The 12,979-nt window shown below is 38.2% G+C and overlaps 1 protein-coding gene across 12 annotated transcripts in view; it reads left to right on the top strand.

Moving 5' to 3' along the window:
• The window catches only part of LOC309627871 (alpha-fetoprotein-like), a 263,638-nt gene that overhangs the window by 35,705 nt on the left and 214,954 nt on the right, over positions 1 to 12,979 (top strand). For 7 of the 12 annotated variants that reach the window (XM_082390210.1, XM_082390215.1, XM_082390216.1 and 4 more), the window contains 2 exons: positions 5,151 to 5,283; positions 12,120 to 12,963. In XM_082390210.1, coding sequence (XP_082246336.1) covers positions 5,151 to 5,283; positions 12,120 to 12,164 — 178 coding nt within the window. In that variant the 3' untranslated portion in view covers positions 12,165 to 12,963. Of the gene's footprint in view, positions 1 to 5,150; positions 5,284 to 7,341; positions 12,964 to 12,979 lie in introns of those variants that run through there. The other 5 variants (XR_014244002.1, XR_014244003.1, XR_014244004.1 and 2 more) reach the window with 2 other exon arrangements.

Below are 12,979 nucleotides of genomic sequence, written 5' to 3'. Positions count from 1 at the left end.
TAAGACAGAGGAAATAAAGAGAATAGAAGTTCAAAGGAAAAGAATTTAAAATCCAATTAAGAAAAATACAGAGTTGAAATGTTAAGACTTAAGATAGTATATAAAGACTAGAATGTGCTTTAAATGAAAGGGTGAATAAATGTAATGAAAATAAAAGATTAATATCATTGAAATGAAAAGCTGGAAACAACTTGATGGTGTTGAGGATTAAAAGTAGGATCTAATATTTTAAAAGGTAAATTAAAAAATTTAAAACTAAAGGGATGAATAGAATTAGGGGAAATGTTTTAAAACAGCAGTTAGGTTGATAGGTAGAGAGATCCGGGGGATGGGCTGGGTGGGTGTGAGGAAATGGACAGGAGAGATAAATCCACTGCAAGCAGATCACAGGTATGTGGCAAGTCGTTATAAGGGAGGGGGGCCTAGCTTCCAAATGGCACAGAGTCCCCAGCTGTAGAAAAGGCAGCCTTCATATCTGGAGTGTCAAGGAAAGGTACCATGACCTGCTGATACCTCTGCTCCAAATCTCACTCCCAGACCTGCATTCTCATAATGGGACCCTTTTTTCCCCTTACCTATCCCAGTACAGTGAAAGTGTTTCTCCTTGTTTGTTTATTTATTGGAGTATAATTGCTTTACAGTGTTGTGTTAGTTTCTGCTGTACAATGAAGTGCATCAGCTGTATGTATACCTATATCCCCTCCCTCTTGGACCTCCCTCCCACCTCCAGCCCCCCATCCCACCCATCTAGGTCGTCACAGAGCACAGAGCTGAGCTCCCGGTGCTTTAGGTAAGCAGCTGCCACCTGATCTGGAAGCTCAGCGGTCATGCAAGTGTTCCCTCTACTGGTGCCTCTAGGGACATGCATCCAGAAACCAGCTGACCCAGCAGGACAGAGGAGAGAGCAGAATAGTTGGGTGTGTCTGAGGCATAGGTGAGAGAGGGGAGAGAAACTTTTGGGGCTGAGACTAGAGGGGTTGGGAGGGGTCAAACCATGAAGACAATTGGAATCCCAGAGCTTGTGAGGAAAGAGAAGAAGGGTATATATGAGGGAGCCTTCCTACCTCCTCCACTAGGTTTCTCTATTATTGTTAAGTCTACAGCTCAGACCCTCAGGGAAATTATAAAAATGCTCATCAATTATTTGCTGAGTGAACAAATGAATAAGTAGGTGAGAAGCTGTGACAATGTACCATTTATTGTGGGAGTCAGGGAGAAGGGAGACTGTGGTTGGAAGCAACCAATAATTTGAAACGAAAGTTGCAAGTTGTGCTATTACTATAATTATTCATTATCGTTGCCATAATTTGATGAAATAATTAATATAATTATTCATATTATCTTTGACACTATTTATAAGTGCCTGCAGTATGCCAGTTACTGTACTCAGCCCTTTAATGTAGTATTATTTTTGGTCCTCACAAAAACCTTGCAATGTAGGTGTTCAAATTCTCATTTTATAGAGTAGGGTCAGAGAGGTTAAGTATCTTACCCATCGTCACACAGACTAGTGAGTGGAGGTCCTAACTTGAGCCGAAGTAAGTTTGACTGCAAAGTTTGTGCACTTTTTATGACGTTGGAAGGAAAAAGAAGTCCAGATTTTGCATGAACTCACAGTAAAACCAGTGCCCCTCCTATACCAGCTTTGGCCACTTGGGGTGCTGAATCCCCTAGGCCAGACCATAGAAGCCCCAGTGGGTGCTGGGAAATGGGGTAATCTCACTGTGTAGGTACTCATGATGGTTAGTTTCTGTAACATGGGACTGAAGCTGTCCTATGCTTTTATGGGTTGGTTAGTGAATTTCAGTATCGTAGCAATACTGTTATCTGTGGGGGAATATATTCTGAGACAAAAACCACCAAAATTCCAATGGGAAGTAGCCTGTATTTCTCACTTTGAATAATTAATTTGTTAAAAACTGATAATTATTATTCAAAGATAGTATCAACTGTTTTGACCATACATCATACATAACCATACAGACTTGAATGATACAGAGATACAAACAAGCACAGTGTTTTCTTTCAAGTGGGATCAAGTTTAGGTCTAATTGGAAAATTGAATATGTACATGTCTCAACTATAATAAAACATAATTTAAAATAAGATCAAATATGTACAGAATGGTTGGATAGAAAAAAGAATGCTTATACTATTCTATTTCTTTGTAAAATGTTGATTTACTTTATTATTAAAGTAATACATAGTCTTTGCAGAAAATTTAGAAAATATAGAAAAGAGAAGAAAAACATAATACTTTTATTCCAACACTGCAGAGATACCCATTATAAATATATGTAGAGTGTAGGGATATATAATTCCATATCTGTATACAAGCGCACACTCCCACAATTGCCCTCTGTCCATCAGTCTATGGTTTGAATACATAATAATGCAAGTTTTGCACATTCTTGCTACTACCCGCTTATACAGAATTTCAGTTCCAGCAATTATCCTCAGAATCCTCAGGGGAGAGCTTATGAAACTCCCCTTGCCTCTCCCCCTCCGCAGGAATCCTCCAGGCATTCCTGGATCCTTGGCACCACTCCTGTGCCACTGGGAGCAGTCATGCCCTCCAGGTACTGCTGTCTCCTGCTCAGCAGCAGACTGGATCCCTTTCAATTGATGACAAAGTTGCTTTATGTTTTGTTGTAAGGAAAAAATAAGACCTCCCCCAAACCTCAGGATTGTACACATTTAGCAGGTGCTGTGGCAGTGCTGCTTGTGTCTTAACGGTGTGCAGGACTTTAATGAAAACACTCTTACAGCCCCCTTTCAAAGAGTTATCCTGATTCCATATAACTCAGAATTGAGTGTAATGGAGGCCCATCTGGGGAACCACTGAATTACTCCCGTTTTCCACTGACCAGACCTTTCTTAATGGGCGGAAGTCTGTGAGCCTGACTTCTTGTCTCAGGACGAGTTCTCGAAAGTAGTTCTCAATCCTCATGCCTTCTGGGAGGGAGGCTCACCTCACTGGCTTGTTATATATGCCCAGATGTATATTATTCCCAAGGAGTTGAAACTAGTGTTACAAATGCAAAGTGGAGATGACATAGAGCCTTATTAAGGAGGTGACAGAGAGCATTACACAAGGTAACATTTATAAATTTTCAGCACATTGTCTGAAACAGAACAAGTATCAAGATACTCAAAAGATCTTGGCTGTTGTCATCATTTTTAATGTAGCTTTAAAAATGATAATGTATGCAGTTTTGTCACTGATTATTCTTCAAAACAGCATTTTAATGGCTTTTTAATATTCCAGTATATGGGTACAATAATGAACTTAACCAGTCCCTGTTTCTGGGCATGAAAATTGTTTTCAGTTTCTAAGTATCATAAATTGTGGCAATGAATATTTTTGTACATATGTCTTTGTCCCCTCTCTGATTTTTTTCTAAATTCCCAGGTCTTAGGATTAGGGGCAAACATGGAGTTAATTAAAATCTCCTAGCTTCTATTGACTGTGTCTTGCTGGTGCTCAGAGATGCAGTGATTACATGCTTCTCAAACCCACCTCATGACTGTAGTAGTTTCCGGAAAGAAAATTGACTTGTGCTTCCTTATCTTCAGTCAGGCTGCTGTTTCAGCTCTGTCTATCCTCAAGGCTGGGGGTTGGGGGGAGGGTGGGAGAGGGTGGAGTTGAAATGGGAAGTTCAGAGGCATGTCCAGGGCGCTACCAAGTTAAGCTAAATATCTGATTGCTTAGATGGGGTCAGCACGCTACGGCCATCTGGCCAGGGCTGTTTCTGTAGGTCCTGCGGGCACCGCCTGAACAAGCTAAGCCTGGGAGCTGCAGAGCGCCGCGTCTGCTTCGCCTCTGTTCCCGGCTTCGCTCCTGCCTTCCCCGCCTGGGACCGAGCTCGCTCTGCCCAGTGCCTGCGCTGGTGCCACGTGCATGTTGGGGACTTCACTGTTGACGACTGCCGGGCAGCAGAGGGGTGGGTGGCATCTCAGTCCAGGAGTCAAGCGACTCAGAGTCACCTTGCCTTGGGCCAGCTGCCCGCAATGAGAGCGGGGTGCGGGGAGAAGAAAAGGGCGTGTCACTGGGGCACAGAGTGAGACAAGCGGCGCGCGCCCCCTTCCCCACTGGCTGGTCCCTCTTCACCATCGTTTCCAGCTGATGGCAACTGGCACAAACTGTGCCCGCCAGCCACTTGGGGCAGCCCACCCCAGGGGTGGGGCGGGCCTGGAGTTCTCAGTCTTGTGATATAAGTACTTATATAATATCCTCAATTTTGCCTCTTGGCTGAAAAAGGCTGAAATATTTGCCGGACCCTTGGGTTAGAGTGTCATAGAAATAGCTACTTAAAGCTTTGAGATATTTTCTTTTATACTTATTCAAGTACAAATTAGGCCACTCGGTATTATCAGTGTGAATTTGAAAATGAAGAGTAAGTGAAGGTTTTTGGGTAAGCAATAAAATATGGATTAATGTACATTTCCCCTACCCTTTGTGCCTTGTTTTCTTTGTAGTTAAATCTCTCTTGATCAGTAAAGGAAAAAAAAAAAAAAAAGACAACATTGGAAGATTTGGGATACTATTTTATTAAATAGAGAGACAGAAACCAGTTTATAATTTTAAATATTTGAAGTGGTTGAAAAACCGATGTTTATATAGTTGTGGGGAAACTCATTCTGTGAGGGAAATCTGAGATGATTGTCAAACTACTGAAGTTTCAAATTAGTGTATTGGTTTTATTATTAATAACATATAAGGGGCCCTCAACTTCCAGGTGTGTTATACTTGTAATATTTATTGGGAAGTTAGTTGTTTAGAATAAATGTTGTTCATAACAAAATATTATAGGAAAAGCTAATTTATTGTATAACCTATTTACCACCCAATGTAATAAAAATAGAAAATAATATTTACCCTAGTAATAATCACATAAAGGTAATTAAATTTAATATAATAGTTATATTGATGAGATGTGCTTGAAGAAAAATATGTTGAATAAAAGATGGAGATGGATATTGTGAAAACTATGAGGACATCAGGGCATTTTCAGGGCCTGTAAACTTAAGAGTGAGAGCTATGCAAAGGCATGGGTGGTGTGCAGCTTTAAATAAGCAAGGCAGGTTTGCAAGCTGGCCTTCTAGAACTCAGGGAGTGCTTGTATTTTTGCCACTCATTTCTTATTCAGACTCCTCAGCAACCTTGTGAAGCATGAACCATATGCAACAGAGATGCAGTTCCAATCAGTTATTGTGGATTTTGCTCACCTGGTGGAGATGTGCTGTCAAGCAGAGAAAAGTGAAATGTGTCTCCAAGAAGAGGTATCTCTGTTTCCTTGTCTATTCTCTTAGCACTCTTACGGTAAAGTTTAAAAAAAAAAAAAAATCCTTTCTCCATGCCAATCATGAATGGATTAGGAGAAAGTCACAGTTTAAGTGGATCGGTGTAATTGACTATATTTGGGTTTAAGATATGTTAATATTTATGTTCATTTGAGGGAACTAGGCGTGTTAGACATGAATAAGGATAAATACAAAGTCATGACACCAGGTGAACTGAGATGTTTAGGACTGAGGGTGGGAGGAAGAAGGATGAGTTGAAGACTTTCTCATTATAGAGAAATGGTGTCCTTGGAAATATAGAGGAATTTTAAAGAAATAACAGTTTAAAGACCTGTCTGGGCAAACTGTAGCTTCATTCTAGAAATTTCTGGGGGCATAATCAGGTAGAGTCACCAAATGTGGTTTGGGGCTTAACTAGGAAACCGGTTTAGGTGAAAAGGATTGCATTTTCTCAGTGGCAGATCATTAGAACAGGGGGTTGAAGAAGCGAAAGAGAAAAGAACAGTGACCAGAAAAAAGTGTCTCTGTGCATACACACCAAACTGACTACCAGGAGACTGTTTTGTGTAACTAATGTAATTGCATACAGTTAACAAGCAAATGACTTTTCGTAAGATGGTAACGTTGTATGATTTAAATTTCTAAGAATAGCATGGTAATCCTACCATCCCTGTGTGGCACAGAAAATTCATGTTAATTCATGGAGGGGACCTGGGATGGACCATTCTCCTGGGGGCATGACTTAAGAAGCAGAAACTAGGATATAGTAGGTAATAGTATCCGAGTAGAAGAATGCAAGCGTGCAGTTCAAAAAATAAAATATAATATAGCAGGCTTTACAGTCAAAACAGGCTGGGGCTAGTTAGTCCTAGTTAGGACTAGGTTTAGCAGTGGCCCAGGGAAACGTTTTCACAGGTAACAATTTTCATGAATGCCTCAATTACCTTCAGTGGCTCTTTTCTACTTTTTCACCTAAACTGTACATGTGCTTATGTTAAAAGTCATATATCTATGGTCTAGTCAAAGGTAGGCAAACTACAGCCCTCTGGCTAACTCAGCTCCACTCCCTGTTTATGTAAACAAGGTTGTGTTGGCACACAGCCTTGCCCATTTATTTGCGTGTTGTCTATGGCCGCTTTTTACAACAGCAGAATCGAGTAGTTGTAAGACTGAGTAGTTGTGACAGACTGAATGAACTGCAAAGCTCCAAATATTATCTGGCTGTTCACAAAAAAATTTTGCTGACTCCCAGACCAGCTGATACACAAAATGAAAATAGTCACAAGTGCCCATTTATTTACTTTAAAGCCCTTTTCACTTTTTTGTAAAACATTCAGAAAACAGATCTCTACCTGAGTAACAACCCCATATCCACACAGATAAACACTTTTGCAGAAGGGCCTGCGCCTAAAAATTCCCAAAGGAATTTTCTTGAAGTGTTCTTGCCCTTGAGTGTGAATGCTTCTTGCTTGAACTATTTCATCAATAGCATGATAGGAAGATTTCTGTGTGCTTTTTTTCCCACACTTTTTGTCTGACGGTGCTCTTCAACTTAATCATTGAAAAGCCCAAACTTTTCCCCTTCCCTCCCCTTCCCTCTCTACTTTCTTTTAGGATTTCTCCACAAATTAAAGGAGAAAATAGGGGCTATCTGAAGAATATATCATGTTAATTAAAATTTGCTAGATGAATTTCTTCAGATAGAAATGCTTATTATATGTAATTCTGCACCATCTATAAAGTTCGACCAAGTATATCTCCGTATGATTATTTTAAGGAGGTGATTCTGAAATATTCGTGTGCATCAGAGTTACTTGGAGGGCTTGTTAAAACAAAATCAATATTTTCCATCCCCAGCGTTCCTAATTTAATAGAGCTAGAGTGAGGTCTGATTATTTGCATTTCTAACAAGTTCCCAGGTGCTACTGATGCTGCTGGTTTGGCGACCACTTTAAGAACCACTTTCCTAAGGTGAAAGTAGATAATCATAAACTATTTCCTCCCTCCCTTCCCAATATTTTTATATATCTAACTTAGTGAGAAGTTGGAACCAAGGACAGTAACAAAAATAATAAAACAATTGAAAAATAACCTATTTATGAAAGGAAGTGAAAGATTTTGGGGACATTAAATACAAAGGTAAGACTGGAATATAAAAGCAATAACCTTATATGAATAGGCTTAGCAAAAAATATAGGAATATATGATCGAAATATTTTGGAATCTTATCATCAAGAATTTCGGTGAGTCTTTGTGCCTCTGTGTTTGTGGAAGAGGTCTAGGTTTGACTGTAATGCAAATGAATAATACCTAGTGGCTTTGGGAGTCTCCATGGAACCAAAATCCCAGAAGTGAAGAGGCTTAGCCAATTAGCAGTCTGTAGATAATCCAAGTTAGACTAACTGCTCCAGGGACCTACATGCATTTTCTTTGTTTTCTTTTCTGAGATTAGAATAGTCAATTATGTGAATCTGTTCTGCCTGTTAAAAGAGAAAGTGGGCAGGTTTGAAGACTGCCTTTCTAGCTATGGCTAGTGGGAGGGTAAAACATTTTTAAACAAGATGGAAGACATATTTTGAGAAGTAAACCAGAATGCAGGAAAGTTCTAAGGAGAAAAAAGTGAACCAAAATTAATGTTGGTAAGAATAAGAATGAAACAAAAAGAAGGAATAAAATAAGAAACTCAACCATACAAGGTGAATTTGGATCTTCCAAAGAAAAGGAATTTCATATTTCATGAAATAATAATGTGAATTGTAGACTTCAGCAGTTTTAAGGAGAAAACTACTCAGAAATTCTCTCCTCCAGGTCAGTGGGGAATGATAATTGTAGCCTGAGATACTTATCTGTCACCCAACAGAATATAACATAGAAGAAAGTTAACAAGAATTAGCAGGAATTTGGGCAGGTTGAAATGATGGTTTGAAAATAATACATGAAATTTAACAATAAAAAAAGCAAAGTTCTGCTTTTAGTTGTGACTCAACACAAGTTCACGGGGAAAGACTTGCTGGTTTAAGTAGTCTAGGCGTACAACTTGATGGGTCTACTATCAAAACTATTGCAATCCTGGGATGCACTTCTGGAGAAAAAACAAGGATCAGATTAAGCAATGTGATATCGCAACCACATGGATCAGGTCACTCTGGAATACTGTATTTACTTTCTTATGATATATTACACAATTTTTGAAAATTACATAAGTAATACATGAACATGGCAAGAGTTCAGACAGAAGAGCAGGGTACATTTCCCATTCCCAAAAGGTAAGCAGTTTAAGTTTTCACTTTTAGTATTCCTAGTGATTACCATTATTACCTTAATAGTTTTTTAAAATATTGCTGTCACTTAAAGAATATAGTATACTTACATTAACTTCGACAATACTACCAGTAGACTCTCAATTTTTTTTTTTAGGTAAAGTATTTTTGTAGTTTTAGCTCTTTTATTGGTTATACTCTATTTCTTGGTCCTTCGACTTCAATCAGCATCTAGTGATTTTCCAAAACATAATTAACATGTCTAAACTTCTTTTGATTTCTTTGCCAGCTTTCCTTTTTAAAGCTATACCATTACTTCCACACTGTCTAGGTTTACTCATCCTGCTTTGTAAATGTAAGGTTTATATGCTTTGTCAATAGGTTGATCCAAAAACTGGAAGGTATTAAATAGTGTTCAATAGTGTGTTTAACTGTAATATTATTTACAGCTGTACAATGAATGGATTGACCAATAGTTTAATGACTTATCCTGTATCACTTAAAAAGTGTCAAGATTAAATGAAGTCTTTTTTCTTACTTACTATCAACTGCAGAAAATATGCCACATTTATTTAGTTTTACATATTTGGACTATGATTTCCTAGTACATCCTTCTTTTTTGAGAGTTTCTAATTACCATTCTTTTTCCATGTTGACAAATAAAGCATCTACTTTCATCACACCACTAAAATTTATCACACCGCTAAATTATATCAGGTTCTTAATCATACAGTTTTTGTAATAGAATATTCTATCATCTTAAAGTTTGATAAGATTTGAAACTTAAAGTTTGATAACATTTGAAAAGTCCTCTGACTTAATCTTTCAGTTTGGATTTAGTTATTTCTGGGCCTGATTTATGGCTGTCCACTAAGAGTTTCTTTTTAAGTGTAACTCTGTGTAAAATTGACTATTTCTAACATCCTATTTTGTGTTTTTTTTCTTGGATTCTTTTAAGTTTTTTTGGCTACATTCTTAAGTTATGTATGTATGTATTTATGTATTTTTTCAGAATGGGACCCGGGTGATAAACTTTTGGGGCCCTTGCATATTTAAATATTATTTCTCCCATATATTTACACAGTTATTTTTTAAGCTGGTATGTTAGTTGGGGTTCTTTAGTTGTAAATAATAGGATCAAATTCTGGCTTACCTAAGTAAAAATTAGTACATTGAAAGGATAGTAGTGACTTCAGGAATCTTTAGGAAGTTTAAAAAAATGGGCTGAGCAGGAGATAAGAACCAAAGCAGCTCAGAAGTCAATGACTTTCTGGTCTTTTACTGCTGGTACTTCTCTAATGTTACTATTCTGAGCTTCTTGCTCTGCATTTTGATATGTTGATTAATATCACACCAATGACTTTATTTCTCAGAAGTTCATTATAGCTCTTACATTGATGGTTTTTTTTTTTTTCTTTTTAGCATCAGTAGGCTTTATTCTTTCTGGTATATTGTTACTATTATTGAATTGGGATTTCAAAAGAGATGAGAGGTGACCCATTTTAAAAGGATCTTGTCAAGTTGTTATGTCCAGCAGTATCTAGAATGTAAAAAGGTTTGAAAAGCATGTCACAGGATTTGGAGAAATAGACTAGTAATGTTTACTCCAAAGTCTTCAGATGGATGACAGTTTAGCAGTCTCCTATACAGACAATGTACAGGCTGGAAGAAAATATTTGCAAACAATACTACTGACAAGGGATTAATTTCTGAAACATACAAACAGCTCATACAGCTTAATACCAAAAAACCAAACAATCCAATCAAAAAATGGGCAGAAGACCTAAATAGACATTTCTCCAAAGAAGACATACAGATGGCCAACAGGCACATGAAAAGATGCTCAATATCACTAATTATCAGAGAAATGCAAATTAAAACTACAATGAGGTATCACCTCACACCAGTCAGAATGGCCATCATTAAAAGGTCTACAAATAATAAATGCTGGAGAGGGTGTGGAGAAAAGGGAACCCTCTTGCACTGTTGGTGGGAATGTAAATTGGTGCAGCCACTATGGAGAACTGTATGGAGGTTCCTTAAAAAAACTAAAAATAGAGCTACTATATGATCCAGCAATCCTGCTCCTGAGCATTTATCCAGAAAAGACGAAAACTCTAATTCAAAAAGATACATGCACTCCAGTGTTCATAGCAGCACTATTTACAGTAGTCAAGACATGGAAGCAACCTAAATGTCCATCGACAGATGAATGGGCGAAGAAGATGTGATATATATACACAATGGAATATTACTCAGCCATAAAAAAGAGTGAAGTAATGCCATTTGCAGCAACATGGATGGACCTAGAGATAATCATACTAAGTGAAGTAAGTCAGACAGAGAAAGACAAATACCATATGATACAACTTCTATGTGGAATCTAAAAAATGATATAAATGAACTTATTTCCAAAACAGAAATAGACTCACAGACATAGAAAACAAACTTAATGGTTACCAGAGGGGATGGCAGGGGGTGGGGGGCGATAAATTAGGAGTTTGAGATTAACATATACACACTACTGTGTATAAAATAGATAAACAATGAGGATCTACCATATAGCACAGGGAACTATATTCAATGCCTTGTAATAACCTATAATGGAAAAGAATCTGAAAAAGAATAGATGTATATACTTGAATCACTTTGCTGTACACCTGAATCTAATACAACATTGTAAATTAACTATTCAATTTTAAAACATGAATTAAAAAAAGGAAATAAATTAACATTCAAACAAAACAGAACAAAAAAAGTCATGGGTCACCGTGGAAGTAAGGATATGTAAATTCCAGAGGTATTTTTAAAAACAAGCCTAAATAGATTTCAATCTTTCTAGACAAATTAGGTGTGGTACTGTTTGAAGGTGGGAAGAAGAACTAAATTACTAGACTTCTAACCATTTTCTACAGGATCCTAGAGGCTCTTAGGAGTGCGAGTCATCTATCCCTCAGATGTGTGTGTGTTCATACCTTAGCAGTGGAGTTCTAGGGGTCCCATTTCCACTAAGCTAAAGATTTCACTTTTATCTACTTGGGCTTCCACAAATGATTTTTATTTGAATAAGGACTATACAGGTAAAAATTGGGGAAAACTTTTGGACTTAATATCAAGGTCTACACCAGTACATATGAAGGGAGCAGAGATAATCTGATCAATTTTAGTGGTTTTGTTCCTCTTGAATTTCTATACCTGAATATGTAGTGATTTAGCATGGGATTACCCTAGAGCTGTTTTAAAATGCAGCGCGAAGCTGATGTTGATTGTTCATTCTTACCCTGCAGCAAAAGAGTGCCATATTTTTGTGAGGAGGAAGCAAATTTTTATTTATTCTAGATCTGGGGTCCTGAAAGTGGATGAGGCATTGCAGTTAATTAAGTCCTTAAGCTAAGGGACTAGGCCTGTGAGAAATTCTGAGACCTTGAGAGGCAGGTGTATTAGATCCCATCTCAGGCATGCAAAAGGGAAGTCTTAAAGATTTTCTGTTTGGGGATCAGAGCTGCTTAGCTGTTTTCTCTTTCTCACAGATGTGCTTATTTGCTTTTTTTTTAGGGGTCCAAACTGATTAAAAAGTGCCAGTCTCTTTTGGGAGGCTAAATGATTCCAGCATATGTCAATGTACAATCTTTGCTGAGAACTGCTTTTTGATTTTCATTAATAATGAAATGCATGTCTAATATTCAAAAGAAGAATCAACACCATTTTTCAGCTACTAGCAATGTTACTCAGGAACATTAGCTAGTCTACACTAAATCTCTCCTTTCCTACTCAGCAGAGAAATCTACTTATTGTAACTCTCCTACAACCCACTTCCATTCCTTCTCTCTCCCCATAAGCTTTCTACTTCTCAGAAGCAGCAACAGAAATATGAAACCAAGGGGCCTTTCAAAACCTCAGGTGGGGGGCTTCCCTGGTGGCGCAGTGGTTGAGAATCTGCCTGCCAATGCAGGGCACACGGGTTCGAGCCCTGGTCTGGGAAGATCCCACATGCCGCAGAGCAACTAGGCCCGTGAGCCACAACTACTGAGCCTGCGAGTCTGGAGCCTGTGCTCCGCAACAAGAGAGGCCGCGATAGTGAGAGGCCCGTGCACCGCGATGAAGAGTGGTCCCTGCTTGCCACAACTAGAGAAAGCCCTCGCACAGAAACGAAGACCCAATGCAGCCATAAATAAATAAATAAATAAATAAATAAATAAACAAACAAACAAACAAACAAACAAAAAACCTCAGGTGGATGTAATGAGCTACCATATTGAACTGGGACCTGGCTGCTGGGATTCTGGAGTGAAAAAGACCCCAAGTGCCATTTGTGGTTTCTATCTGTATCACTACTGAAAATGATTATTGATGAACTGAATGAAATGTGTTTTACAATAAAGGTACTTACATGACTGCATTCCCTTTTATCTTTA

This window comes from Balaenoptera borealis, assembly GCF_965194805.1.
Source record: "Balaenoptera borealis genome assembly, chromosome: 4".
NCBI classification, from domain to species: domain Eukaryota; kingdom Metazoa; phylum Chordata; class Mammalia; order Artiodactyla; family Balaenopteridae; genus Balaenoptera; species Balaenoptera borealis.
The sequence above is the reverse complement of the archived record's forward strand: the minus strand, read 5'-3'. Positions and strand labels throughout refer to the sequence as shown.